At 42.4% G+C, this 13,213-nt stretch overlaps 1 protein-coding gene across 1 annotated transcript in view; it reads left to right on the plus strand.

Annotated features, from left to right (window-relative positions):
- Window positions 1-476: 476 nt before the first annotated feature.
- Window positions 477-13,213, plus strand: part of WLS (Wnt ligand secretion mediator) — a 112,739-nt gene continuing 100,002 nt past the window's right edge. The window contains exon 1 of the mRNA XM_066268914.1: window positions 477-826. Coding sequence (XP_066125011.1) covers window positions 721-826 — 106 coding nt within the window. The 5' untranslated portion in view covers window positions 477-720. The remainder of the gene's footprint in view (window positions 827-13,213) is intronic.

The raw sequence follows: 13,213 nt of genomic DNA on the forward strand, positions 1-13,213 counted from the left end.
GAGGCTAGGATCAGGTAGAAGGAAGCTGAGCTGAGACTTTATCCCGCATCACTATTCTTTGATTTAAGCATCTTTGGGTCCCTTTAAAAAATTCTTCTCTTTCCTAAAAGAGTGCTAGCAGTTGGGGGATGGGGACCATTTCCTAAAGTCAATGCCTAAGTTAAAGGTCTGTGAAGCTATCCACGGGTGATTTAAACCTCGCACCAGAGAACGAAACGTGTAAAGGCGGAGTAGGGGAAACCCACTTAACAACAACCTCTACCCCAAAACGACAGCAGCCTCTAGCGGGACGAGCTGCCTGCCAGATTTGGGAGCGGGACGCCAACCCCCGCCAGAGCTCGGTGCCCCGCACTAGCGGGCAAGGGGGTGAGGAAGAGAGGGAGGGAGGGAGGCAGGGAGGGAGGAAGCGCGAGAGGGAGGGAGGAAGAAAGGGAGGGAGGCGGCGTCATGTGATCCGCTTCCCTGCTCCTTTAAGCGTCCACAGGCGGCGGAGCGGCCACAATCACAGCTCCGGGCATTGGGGGAACCCGAGCCGGCTGCGCCGGGGAAATCCGTGAGGGCGCCTACCGTCTCGGTCCCATCTTCGCCGCGCTCCTGCACCCCTGAAGTTTTGCAGCGCCCAAAAGGAGGCGAGGGAATAGGGATCGTGAGAGGAGAGCGAGCAAAAAGCACACCCTAAAACATTTATTTCCAAAAGAAAAGAAAAAGGGGGGCGCAAAAATGGCTGGGGCAATTATAGAAAACATGAGCACCAAGAAGCTATGCATTGTTGGTGGGATTCTGCTTGTGTTTCAAATCATCGCCTTTCTGGTGGGAGGCTTGATTGGTAAGTGCAAGAGCTCCAAACTTTCCCCCCTTTCTCTCTTTTTGGGCCCCTTCCCTCTTTGCCTCTCCGGCTACTTGTTACAGTATCACTGTCTTGCTTCTATGATCTAATTAGTCCAGCTATTGTGCTTAAGAAAGCAGAGCTCCATGGGGCTCCGTGGGGCACAATCCAGTCTAGTGGCTAAGAGAAAAGGAGGGGAAAAAGTTTTGGCCTAGTTTCAGTATCCACTTGAAAGGAAGGAGGGGGGTGGCGGGGGTGGGAATCTTAAGCATGGCGACGGATCGCGCGAGGAAGCGCTGGGTTACAAAGTTGGTTGCTGCTTCCCCCCAACCCCCGCTTTTTCCCGCGTTCCCCTTTTTCCTCTGAGTTTCCTCCCATTCAGCTCCAGAGGGCAACGTTACCGACTTTATTAGGAATAACAGTAGAGTCGGGGAACTGCGCCCGGCGCAAACCCGGAGCCTTGTTACAGGGTTGTACTCCTGGCATGTGTATAAGCATTTGGTCGTCTTGGCCAGGAGCTGAGAGTTTGTATTTTGGGTCCCGACCTTCGCGCCCTCTGCTTCCTCGCTGCACCCTCTCCCACCCACCACCGCCACCCTCCTCCCCCCTCCGTGGTAGTCAAAAGGTCTGTGCGGAGTGCTGGGAGGCGGGATGGGGAGGAGTGCGGTAGAAGAAAGTCTTTGGCTGGCGCTGCGGGAAGTTGGAGAGGTCGGAGGGGAACAGCGTATCCGAAAGGTGTTGCTTTTGGCCTGCTCTTTCGAATCTGCCCTCCCATACTTCTCAGAGCCCCGAGAGCTGGTGAGTCTGGAGTCCCTGGTACTCCGTTGGTGTCTTGGAAAGCTCCCCCGCCCCCGCTGCAGCCCCGCGCAAGTGACAGCTCCCCGGGCCCCCCGACACTGTGCCCGCCCTAAGGAGACCTCTCCTGGCGCACACTGCCCGGACCTCTCAGAGTCTAAGAGGCTTCCGGATAAAGAAGATAGTCTCGTGGACCTTCCACTCGGAAAATTCCCTTTTATTTTCTCTGTCTCTCCAACTTCATCCATTCTCCCGCCTCTCCAAACACCTACGTCCCCTTCGCCCTCGAGATTTAGGACATCCGCCACAAACTTGACCGCCAACTTTGCAGCGCGGATGGGTAGTTTTCCTTCCATACTTCGCGGATTTGTAAAACTTTGCGGAGTGGAAAGTCCATGGAGGGGCTTTCCCTTTGCAAGAGTCGGCGCGGCACAGACGTCGCAGTCTTCCTAGGAATGAAGAGCTTGGGCACCTCGAGACGTGTGCGTGGCGATTATGTCTCCAGACTTGGGTTTGTTGGGAACAAATTAAAGGGAGTCTGGTTCTGTAAATCACTGTAACATTCAAGCTAATTGTTTAAACAAAGGAGAATGGGTGAAGCTTCACCGAGGAGAGAAATTTCTGCAGATCGTGCCTTTCTCACTGTAGGTACACACAAAGCAGAAAGGGGGCCAGAGTTTTCCAAGCTCATATTTTCAATTTGGGCCAAACAGCTTAATCGTTTTATTCCTGGAACCCTTCCTCCCTCTCCCAAACACACACACACACACACACACACACACACACACACACACACACGGCGCGCGCGCGCACGCACACACATACTCACACACTCCACTTGGGCTTTCTGTTATGAGCTCCTGTTTAGCTACGTGCAATCTCCATGTTTCCTTGTATTGGATTTTTCTAGGCTCTTAATACATTCTCTGCTGGGAGCTGAAGGCAGCCTTCCCTGTGCCCTCACAGTGATTATGCCGCGGTTACAATTACACCTCTTGTCCCCCTTGATGAGCAGTTGCAGTTAGATGCCATTGGATCTTGTGTGATTTCAGAGGCAGACCATAATTAAAATTTCTTGCACCTTGTGCTTTCAGAATTAAATTGGCCTATTATCCCTGTCTGACCTTCATCCTCTTTGAGGTTTTTGTGCAGGCAGTGAACCATTACACATAGTTCCCTGGTGTTTGTTGGTGTATGTTTCTTTTTCTAAAGCTGATCTCCTAGCCTTCAAGAGCCCATCATCCACTGCTCTGTGTTTCTTAGGTCACTTCTGGAATTGGTATAATTTCTGGAATCTTAGTACTGAGGAGATGGTTCAAGGACACTGGGAAGTGGCTGGTGGACATTAAAGTTGCAGTGAGATTGGAACAGTTGTTCATTCAAAAGGGGTTTGTCTGGAGTCAGTGGTGCCAGAGGTTGTTTTTCCCAGAGAACTTGGTTAAGGACCATACTTAGTAATGGTCTCAAAAAGTTAGTGATAGATTCTAACTGTAATTAGACTCTCTTCAATGAATAAAATGCTTTATTTCTAACTTTGGGGGGGGGGGGAGGGATGACGAGTTTTATTTCAGTTTAAAACAATTCATTTCAGGAGAAAGATATGAAAAGTCAGTTTCCATCAGGTATCTCTGGATTAAGGGGTCAGGGCCCTACTACACTGAGCAGAGCCTGCCATCCCACCTGTCTGGAACTGACGGCTTCTGCCACAAGTTCAACTTTTCTAAAAAAAGAAAAGATCTGCCTGACCAGGCGGTGGCGCAGTGGATAGAGCGTCGGACTGGGATGCAGAGGACCCAGGTTCGAGACCCCGAGGTCGCGAGCTTGAGCACAGGCTCATCTGGTTTGAGCAAAAGCCCACCAGCTTGAACCCAACCAAGGTCGCTGGCTCCAGCAAGGGGTTACTCGGTCTGCTGAAGGCCCACGGTCAAGGCACATATGAGAAAGCAATCAATGAACAACTAAGGTGTTGCAACGTGCAATGGAAAACTAATGATTGATGCTTCTCATCTCTCTCTATTCCTGTCTGTCTGTCCCTGTCTATCCCTCTCTCAGACTCACTCCCTGTCTCTGGAAAAAAAAAAAAAAGAAAAAAAAAGAAAAGATCTATGTATAACACTTCTTGGGGGAAACTGTTGTGTAAATTTACTCTTTAGCTCCCCTTCTTCCTCAGCTGTCATTGCTACGTCCCCAGTTCTGGCTGGAAGACTGAAAAGAACGAATTCAGTCCATGTTAAACACTTTGAACAGTGACTTAGCCTGTATCTCATCCATTTAGAGCTGCAATTTTCAACTGGTGTGGTGCAAAAAAAAAAATTAAAAACAGGCAATGCCTGACTATTTAATCAGGGGCACTGACCTCTTATTACCTTTGGTTGTCAAATGGAAAAATGAGAACCAACAAAACAATAGCTGACCAGTGTGACTCAAAATTATACCTATTTTTTTAATCAGATCAGCAAAAATTGTATTTTTTGGTGTGCCACAGAATTTCAGTAGTTTCTGTGTGCCAAGAGTTGGAAAAGGTTGAAAAGACCTGATTTAGAGAATTTTTCTTTTATTTTTTTCCTGTTAAAGAAACCTAGGAGCTTGGGTATTCTACAAGACCCAAACATGAGAACATACATATCAACAAAAGCTAAGTGATATGTTTTTCCACCAAACTGCCCTAAATTGGAAAGCAGATGGAACTAAGCAAAGAATATACCTTGAATGAAGTGGACGAGTAGAGTCAGTAGATGAAGGAACAGTTTGGAGGCTGGAAAGTTGAAATAAAGCTCAGAAACTTCCTCTTCCACTCTCCCCAGTGAGAAGAGAACTAACTCCCCCCTCTCAGATGTTGAAGTCTTTCTAATACTTCAAGGGAGAAAGTGAAATTTTAGCATTGAATTGGCCATAATGTATGTTCCTTTTTGATCACTGTTGTCCCAGATGAAATGTCCTGTGGCAACCAAGGAAGGGGAGGATCTATTCAGATCCTCCTGATTAGATGGCAGAGCTCCTGATTACAAGGGCAAAAGTGCGGCAGACACAGATAAAGAGAACAGAAACAGATACCCCAAACAGCAATGACAAACCATGCACCCCAAAGTGACCAGGCAAATCAGTTAACCAACAGGCTTCACTCTCTTTGTTGGTAGGTTAATGAGTTTAAGGTTTCTTTCAGTTATAAAATGTATGAATTTTTCATTACTTAAGAGAATTTTACGTGATAGACTGGTGCTTGGTTGCCACCTTCTAGAATTGATGGGGAAATTTTAAGCACTAGATAAAAAAGCAAATAGGGATTGGGGTTTGGTTTGCCAGCTTAAACACTCCCCTGCTTCAGTGGCCTTCTTGGAACCAAGCTAGTGTGTGTGTGTGTGTGTGTGTGTGTGTGTGTGTGTGTTATTTGTTTTTCTTGTGCCAGTGTCTGTATACTGGTAGATATTTAATGAGATTTTACAAAAAGGCTCTGGAAAGCAATATCTTAATTTGACATATTTGAAAATTCACTGCTCTATAGAGATGTTCACCTGAAACCTATGTACTTTTTTTTTTTTTTTAAACCAGGATCCTCAGCATTCCAGGTCTATGCTTTATTCACAGCACCACCACAGGTCAGGCAGTCTTTTTTTATTTTTTTAACAGAGACAGAGAGAGGGAGGGGCAGATAGGGACAGACAGACAGGAACGGAGAGAGATGAGAAGAAGCGTCAATCATCAGTTTTTCGTTGCGACACCTCAGTTGTTCATTGATTGCTTTCTCATATGTGTTTTGACCATGGGCCTTCAGCAGATCGAGTAACCCCTTGCTTGAGCCAGTGACCTTGGGTCCAAGCTGGTGAGCTTTTGCTCAAACCAGATGAGCCCATGCTCAAGCTGGCGACCTTGGGGTCTCGAACCTGGGTCCTTTGCATCCCAGTCCAACACTCTATCCACTGCGCCACCGCTTGGTCAGGCAAAACCTATGTACTTTTATTGATCAGTGTCACCCCATTAAATTTAATTTCTAAATAAAGAAATTCTCTGAATTATGCTCTGCTTTTGTAAAAACTGAGCCATTATAAAATCTTGCATCTGATTTTTTTCTTATGTATTGGAAAGGTTTTTTAAGAGGCTAGTTTCTTTTTCTTTTATTTTTTAACAGAGACAGAGAGGGAGTCAGATAGGGACAGACAGACAGGAACGAAGAGAGATGAGAAGCATCAATCATCAGTTTTTCGTTGTGACACCTTAGTTGTTCATTGATTGCTTTCTCATATGTGCCTTGACCGTGGGCCTTCAGCAGGCTGAGTGACCCCTTGCTTGAGCCAACGACCTTGGGTCCAAGCTGGTGAGCTTTGCTCAAACCAGATGAGCCTGTTCTCAAGCTGGCGACCTCAAGGTCTCGAACCTGGGTCCTCCGCATCCCAGTCCGACACTCTATCCACTGCGCCACCGCCTGGTCAGGTTTAAGTGGCTAGTTTCTTCAGTATTTAAAACTCATTTAAAAAATCCAAAGAACCCCCCCGAAAGGAAAATAATTTTTTAAAAAATAGCTTAATCTTCTTTATCCTTCTTAAAAATCAGCCTGCAGAAAATATTTAAAAAATAAATTTCCTTTGATTTAATGTTTGGTGAATGCTGCTCCTGGAGAGGAAGCTGCAGGGTGATGGGGGCGGGGCATGCGCCCTGAAAGGAGAGTGCAGCAACTAAAATCCTAAACCCGAATCCCTGGCCCATTATGTGCAATTTGCTCAGCTTCAAATTAGTCATGTCTGGGGGATATAATGTTTGAAAAAGCAGGTCACTGTTCCCACCTCTGTTCTAAAACTGATAAGATTCTGAATATAAGGACTGAATAAATAGAAAACTATTGCATTGTTTTAAACATACACATAAATGAGAATATTTCAAACTTAAACTACAAATAAGTATTAACAAATTATCAATAGTTGTTTCTTTAGGAAGGCGTGCTCTTCTTTCAGAAGCTCACTATGTAAACATTAATGCTGAGACTGTTATGTGTATGTATGTATGTGTGTGAGAGAGAGACATACACATACATAATGAGTTTTCTCAATTTTTATATGGACTTATCTACTGCCTTTCAATGGTATATTGGTGGTTTTAATTATAGTTTATTCATGTGAGTTTTATTTCTGTGATTGTCATTTATTTAGAAGTTGCAGGATTTTATTTTTTATTTATTTTATTAAGTGAGAAGCAGGGAGGCAGAAGAAAAAGACTCCCACAATCACCCCAACTGGGATCCACGCAGCAAGCCCCCTACTGGGGGATGCTTTGCCCATACAGGATGTTGTTTTGTCAACTGAGCTACTTTTTTTTTTTAGAGGTGTTTTTCTTTTTTTTTTTTTTTAATAATTTTATTTTTTTAATGGGGTGACATCAATAAATCAGGATACATATATTCAAAGATAACAAGTCCAGGTTATCTTGTCGTTCAATTATGTTGCATACCCATCACCCAAAGTCAGATTGTCCTCTGTCACCTTGTGTTCTTTGTGCCCCTCCCCCTCCCCCTTTCCCTCTCCCATTCCTTCCCCCCTCCCCCCCCCAACCACCACACTCTTATCAATGTCTCTTAGTTTCACTTTTATGTCCCACCTACGTATGGAATAATGCAGTTCCTGGTTTTTTCTGATTTACTTATTTCGCTTTGTATCATGTTATCAAGAACTGAGCTATTTTTAACACCTGAGGCAAGGCCATGGAACCATCCTCAGTTCCTGGGGCCAACTTGCTACCATTTGATCCATGGCTGCAGGATACAAGGAGAGAGAGAGGGAGAGAAGGAAGTGGTCCCTTCTCCTGTGTGCCCTGACTGGGAATCGAACCTGAGACTTTCACATGCCGGGCTGATGCTCTACCGCAGAACCAATCGGCCAGAGCAGAAGTTGCAGGATTTAAAAAAATTAAATACAATTATAGTTATGCAGAATATATAAGAGTTTGCTCCCTGACACATTGGGTTTTAAGGTTGGTGTGGTATTTATTACATTTTAGCATATGTTAATAATGAAATATTTTTGATCCTTCAGTGTTTCAGTATCTAGTGAGAATCTTGAAGAGCATTAATTAATTGGTCTTTTGTAAATGTTAGTTCACATTTTCTGTATTTGATTCTCCTTTTTATTTTGTAAAATTTTAAATTTGATTAAACTATTTCCCTTTTTCCTCTTTATTAACTACTAGAGTATCTAAATGGTTTGTAGGAATACTATGTAACTTCAAAAAAAATTTTATAATTAAAATTACATTATTTGACTAAAAAACTCCCACTAAACTATCTACTCGGTTATTGTAATAGAATCATGCTTATGCTAACAATCTCAAGTCATGCTTTCATCTAATTGTTCAGTACAGCCAGTCTATCTTTCTGTTGGAATTTTTCCTTTTCCCTGTTAAAGGTGAGAAATATTTCCCTGAGCTAATAGTGTGATATAAGGCTTTGTAAGGTTTTCAGGTCCCCTGCCTGGAACCCATATCTAGATTCAAAGCCTTTCCTACCTACCTAGCTGACATTTTGCAATAACTTGGCCTTTATTTAAAAAAAAAAAACCCGTGAAGACTAAAGAAAGATTCTTACCTTATCTTCCTCATAAAGGTGTTTCTATGGAGATTTAGAGTGAGAATGTATGAAGGTCCTTAGCTTAGAGCTCATGTGTGTCACTTGCCTAACTTGCAAAGTAATATTTAGAGCCTACTGTGTTCCCAAAATAATGTTTAGGGCTGCAGTGCTGACTGGGGGTTAGGACAGAGGGGACTTGAAACCTGGGTGATCTAGAGAAGCCAGAGGTAGAGAAAAACCCCTCTAAACACAAGTTCACCAGCAGAAGATTTTCTATGATAAGGTTTTAGCATTAAGGTAATTGTCACTCATTTACTGGGACTTTGAGAACATATGAAATGAGAAGTCCTATTAATTATACCATCAAATAATTATATTAATATTTCATCTTAAAATAAATGTATTAATAAAATAATATAAATAATATTTAACGTGTGTTAAATGTGCACTGTGTATCAGACATTATCTTATATATATAAAATGTACACAAAGACTTGCCAACTGTTTTATCCAGTTTGCACATAAGTAAACTGACATGCAGAAAGTCCTAGTAAAAGTGCGCAAGATTACTTAGCTAGTTAGGGTCAAAGCTGAGATTGTCAGAATTCTCAACTATTAGATGATTCTGCCTCTACTTCCCAAAGTCTTGACTTCAAGGACAGAATACAACTGGTTTGAATATAGAAAGATTTGATGAGTAACAATAGAAAAACAGCTAATCTCTGATTTTAATCTTTGGGTAACAACATATAAAAAGGAAAAGATATCAAGTATTATAATAAAGGAAATGGAGTCCAACTAAACATCGCAAAACAGAGCCCTTGCCAAGGCTAAGGGAGGACACCTTTTAATATGTCTGCATATACCAGTCCAACCAATTTCTTACAAGTTCTAACCAGTCTCCATAATTGTATGACTCATCCACTGCCTGTTCATTAACCTTAATGTGTTTGTGTTGTACTTTAAGGAAGATTACTTGATTTTGTTTTCTCTAGTTAGTGGTTTTAACATTTATATAGTTATGTAAGTCTGGACTTCAAAGGAAGAGGAGAGAAGGAGTCAACTGAGGTTGGAGAGGGTTTTAGAGGGTGTGAATTGGCAGGGATAGTAGAACAATTGAAGGAAGAGCCTCTCACTGAAACCTGAAAATTCTGTTCCCCAAAGGATAATTTGTGCTTATATTCACACCCATGCATAATAATGAGGGCATTTCAAACTAGAGGCTTCTGTGCTAACACCAGGAAGAGGTACATTTTGTTCTTCGGAAAAAATGCTGATGCACTTTCTCTATTGAAAGATTTGTTGTCCTCAGTTTTGACAGAGACTCTTGAGAGATGATGGCAGATGGGGAGACTCAAGACATGAAATGCTCATATCTATTCCGTTTAGGTCTATGTTTTCTCTGAGCTGTTCTTATGGTGATCTAACAGACAAGAGAGTCAGATATGGACAGTTCCCAGGGAAAGTGCCTGGCTGAGATGAGAGTGGAGAAGAGTAGCTTGAAGCATTCACGTTCTCAAATTTGATGAAATGTTTTGCAATTTCCCTTTTCATAATAGGGCTAATCTTAAAAGATTGCTAAAAAACAGACAAGAGAAACTCATTTGTTCTAGAGTACAAAAATACTAAGGTTTTATAGCCTTTTACTACTCTCTCTCCCACCCCCCCATTCCTCTAATTCAATATTGTAGAGCAGCAAAAGCAATAATCAAATTGTCATCCAACTAGCAGCGAAAGATTTGGCTTATTATGATTTGTTGCTGTTTGAGGATTTACTGATTGACTATGGAAAGCATTTATGCATATTGGTTTATTTAATGATCTTAACAACCTAGAGAAATGGATACTTTCTCCAGTTTTCAGATGAACCCAAGGCACATTTAAGGAACTTTTCAGAGGTTACGGGGATAGTAAATAAGAGGGCTGGCGCTCAAGCTCTTGTTCCTTGACTGGATCCTAAGCCATGGTCTTGAGTGTACTGGCACTCTCCTCCCATTGTCCGTTGAATTTCCATGGGAAATGAGGGTGGAGTGGGATGAAACTGACTACACAGACTCGATGGAAGATGAAGACGCTCTCCCCTTTTTCTGCTTCCATCCTTTTCCCAAACCACATGCTTCCATCATTGCACTGGTACTAATCATAGATCGAGTTCATTCCTAAACATATAATCTCAATTTCAAATATATATTAACCTCTTATACTAGCCACTGAAAATGTTGACCAGTGCTTGCAGGCCATACTGGGGGTGGGGAGCTGCACCGTTGAAAACTGTACCCCAGGATACCCCTAAAAAGAAAGAGTGAATGACAGCTGCACTTGAAAACATGTCAACATTACTCACCTCCTCAATGCTGCCTAGAGTTGGCAATAGTTCCTGAAGATAACTGTTGAATACAAGAGGGGGATGTGGGCATGGAAAAGGGAGACAGGAGTAGGATATGGAATTAGGAAAGAAAAACTAGGCCTCTGTAAACATACAGAATCATATCTCTGGGACACATTGTACCTGGATATCCAAAACCTGCTTCCAATGTCACCCACCGTTTATCCCCCAAACTGAAGTTGGTCTGCTATGCCTGTTTAAATCCTGGGCCTTCAAGTACAATATTCTTCTTTCTCTTTGTCTTTCCTACACCATTCTTTTAATATTCCTTAGTAAAGGTGTGTTCTTTCTTGGCTGGCCTTCTTAAACTTCTGGTTAACTCTCTGGACTAATGCAAAGGGTTTATCTACAAAACACATTTCCAAGAAAGCAGAGGTAACTTGAAGAAGAGGCCAAATTATTACATTTGTTTTGGCAAGGCATTACGATTTTTCTTTAGAAAGAAAGTAACAGGTCTGTAAATGATTGGCTCATTTTTCCCCCCCAAGCTTCAGATGAATAAGTCTTAGCTCATGGGAGCTGGTTGGGGGCCAGTTTAGTCCTGGGTGAGCCCATCCCAAAGTGAGAGCCCCTGATATCAAGGCAACATCATGTCATGGGCAGACACTTGGCTCGAACTCTGCAGATGACTTGTCTCAGTGATCTCAGTTAAGCAGTTAAGTCACAAAAGCTACTTGGCTCCCACCCTCAGCCTGATGTGGACAGATTCTTCCTAAGTCCTTGATGATTATTTTGAGGATCTTGAGGACATGACAGCCGTTGGAGTGTCTCATTGGACCAAGCCCACCAGAGATATGATTCTCAGAGGATTAGTCTCTGAAACTATCCAATTCCGCTCTGTCCTTAGATATGAAGGAAACTTAATCATGACACTTTTTATTTTCCATTCTTTTTCTTCCTTGAGTTACTACCACTTTGTCAAACACCTCCAGATTCATGAATCTATTGAGAGTGAAGGAATGAAAATGACCTAAACCATTACTCAATTTGGGTTTCAAAGGACAAAACAGGTCATTCCATCCTGCTTTCTAACATTAATTCACTTGGTGTAAGTGAAGGTTTCATAATAAGCTTTTCCCAAATAGTAGATACTATTGCAAAAAACTAGTAAATAAAAACACAAGTCTAAACCATTCTCCTAAAGGATACACATCTTGTACCTAAGAGAATCCCTCATGTTTTTATTCTCGGTCTATCTGTTATATGCTTTACACATAATTTTGATAGAGCTTAGTTATGCCATTTCTTTCTCTCTCTTTTTTCTTCTTCCTTTTTTTAAGTGAGGAAGAAAAACAGTGAGACAAACTCCCACATGCACCGCAACCAGGCCAACGTTTGAATCAACGGAGCTATCCTCAGCGCCTGAGGCCGACACTTGGACCAACCTAGTCACTGGCTGAGAGAGGGCAATGGAGAGAGAATGGGGAGAGGGAAGGGATGTGAAGCAGATGTTCACTTCTCCTGTGTGCACTGACCGGGGATCAAACCCTGGATGTCTGCACACTGGGCCGATGCTCTACCCACTGAGTCAACCAGCCAGGGCTGGTTACATGATTTTTAAGTCTACAATAGTTGGAACAATTTGCCATAGGAATGTAGGAGTGTGTGGTAGGTATCATGAAGACAAAGGAAGAGAAAGGGAAGATGCCCAGGAGTCTGGGTTCTGTGTGATATGGGCAGGTCATTTCACACCCCAGGAACCCCATTGGCAGCATTGTTACATTATAAACTGATATGATAATTGATTCTACTCTAAAGTGGTTTTATTATTTGCTGTGAATGTAACTTTTTGGGCGACTGTATTCACACACTTTGGTGTTGTTTGGCCTGAATGACAAACGTGGAGCTTGTCACTATTAAAGTGTAAAGATGAAAGAGCTTTGGGGTCCTGGCGGGAGGCTCAGCCTGTTAGAGTGTTGTCCCAAAACCACAAGGTTGAGGGTTTGATCCCCAGTCAGGGCACACATGGGAAGCAACCAATGAGTGCACAACAAAGTAGAACAACAAATGAATGTTTCTCTCTCTCTCCCTTCGTCTCTTAAAATCAATCAATCTTTAAAAATGAGTAAACATTTAAAAAAATGAGGAAAAAAAATGAAAAATCTTTGGAGACCATCTTGTCCTACGCTTTTTAAGGAGGAATCAGAGTCCCAGGAAAGAGAAAGGGCTCCGTTTACAGAATTGGAGGCAGAGTCCATAGAGTGCTTGGACTCAGCACTCTAAACGTGTATCTCCATAGAGTGCTTGGACTCAGCACTCTAAACGTGTATCTCCTTCAGCATGGAAATTATTTGATTTTTGTCTGAACTCAAGAAAATTACCCACTTGTAGTTCTTGCAGCTCTATTAACTTTTCTGTCACTTGAAAATAAATAGTAATAACTTTATTGTCTTCTTCTTCTTGCCTTTTAATATTCTTCTTGCCTACTTAATATTCTTAGAGCAATATAATGATACACAGTGTTAAGCTGTTCTATGTGGATTTTCAAGGATACTACAGAATTAAAACACAAAACTAAATTCCTTCCTTGCTTGTTAAGGGCGTGGTACATTCCCTTCCTCTTGCTTGAGAAAATGTTGTCAATTTAAAACTTAAAAAAAAAAAAACCACCTCATGACTATGATCCTTACTAATTCAATCAAAAACCCACCTTCTT

The sequence above is a fragment of the Saccopteryx bilineata genome, chromosome 3 (genome assembly GCF_036850765.1).
Source record: "Saccopteryx bilineata isolate mSacBil1 chromosome 3, mSacBil1_pri_phased_curated, whole genome shotgun sequence".
In the NCBI taxonomy this organism is placed as follows: domain Eukaryota; kingdom Metazoa; phylum Chordata; class Mammalia; order Chiroptera; family Emballonuridae; genus Saccopteryx; species Saccopteryx bilineata.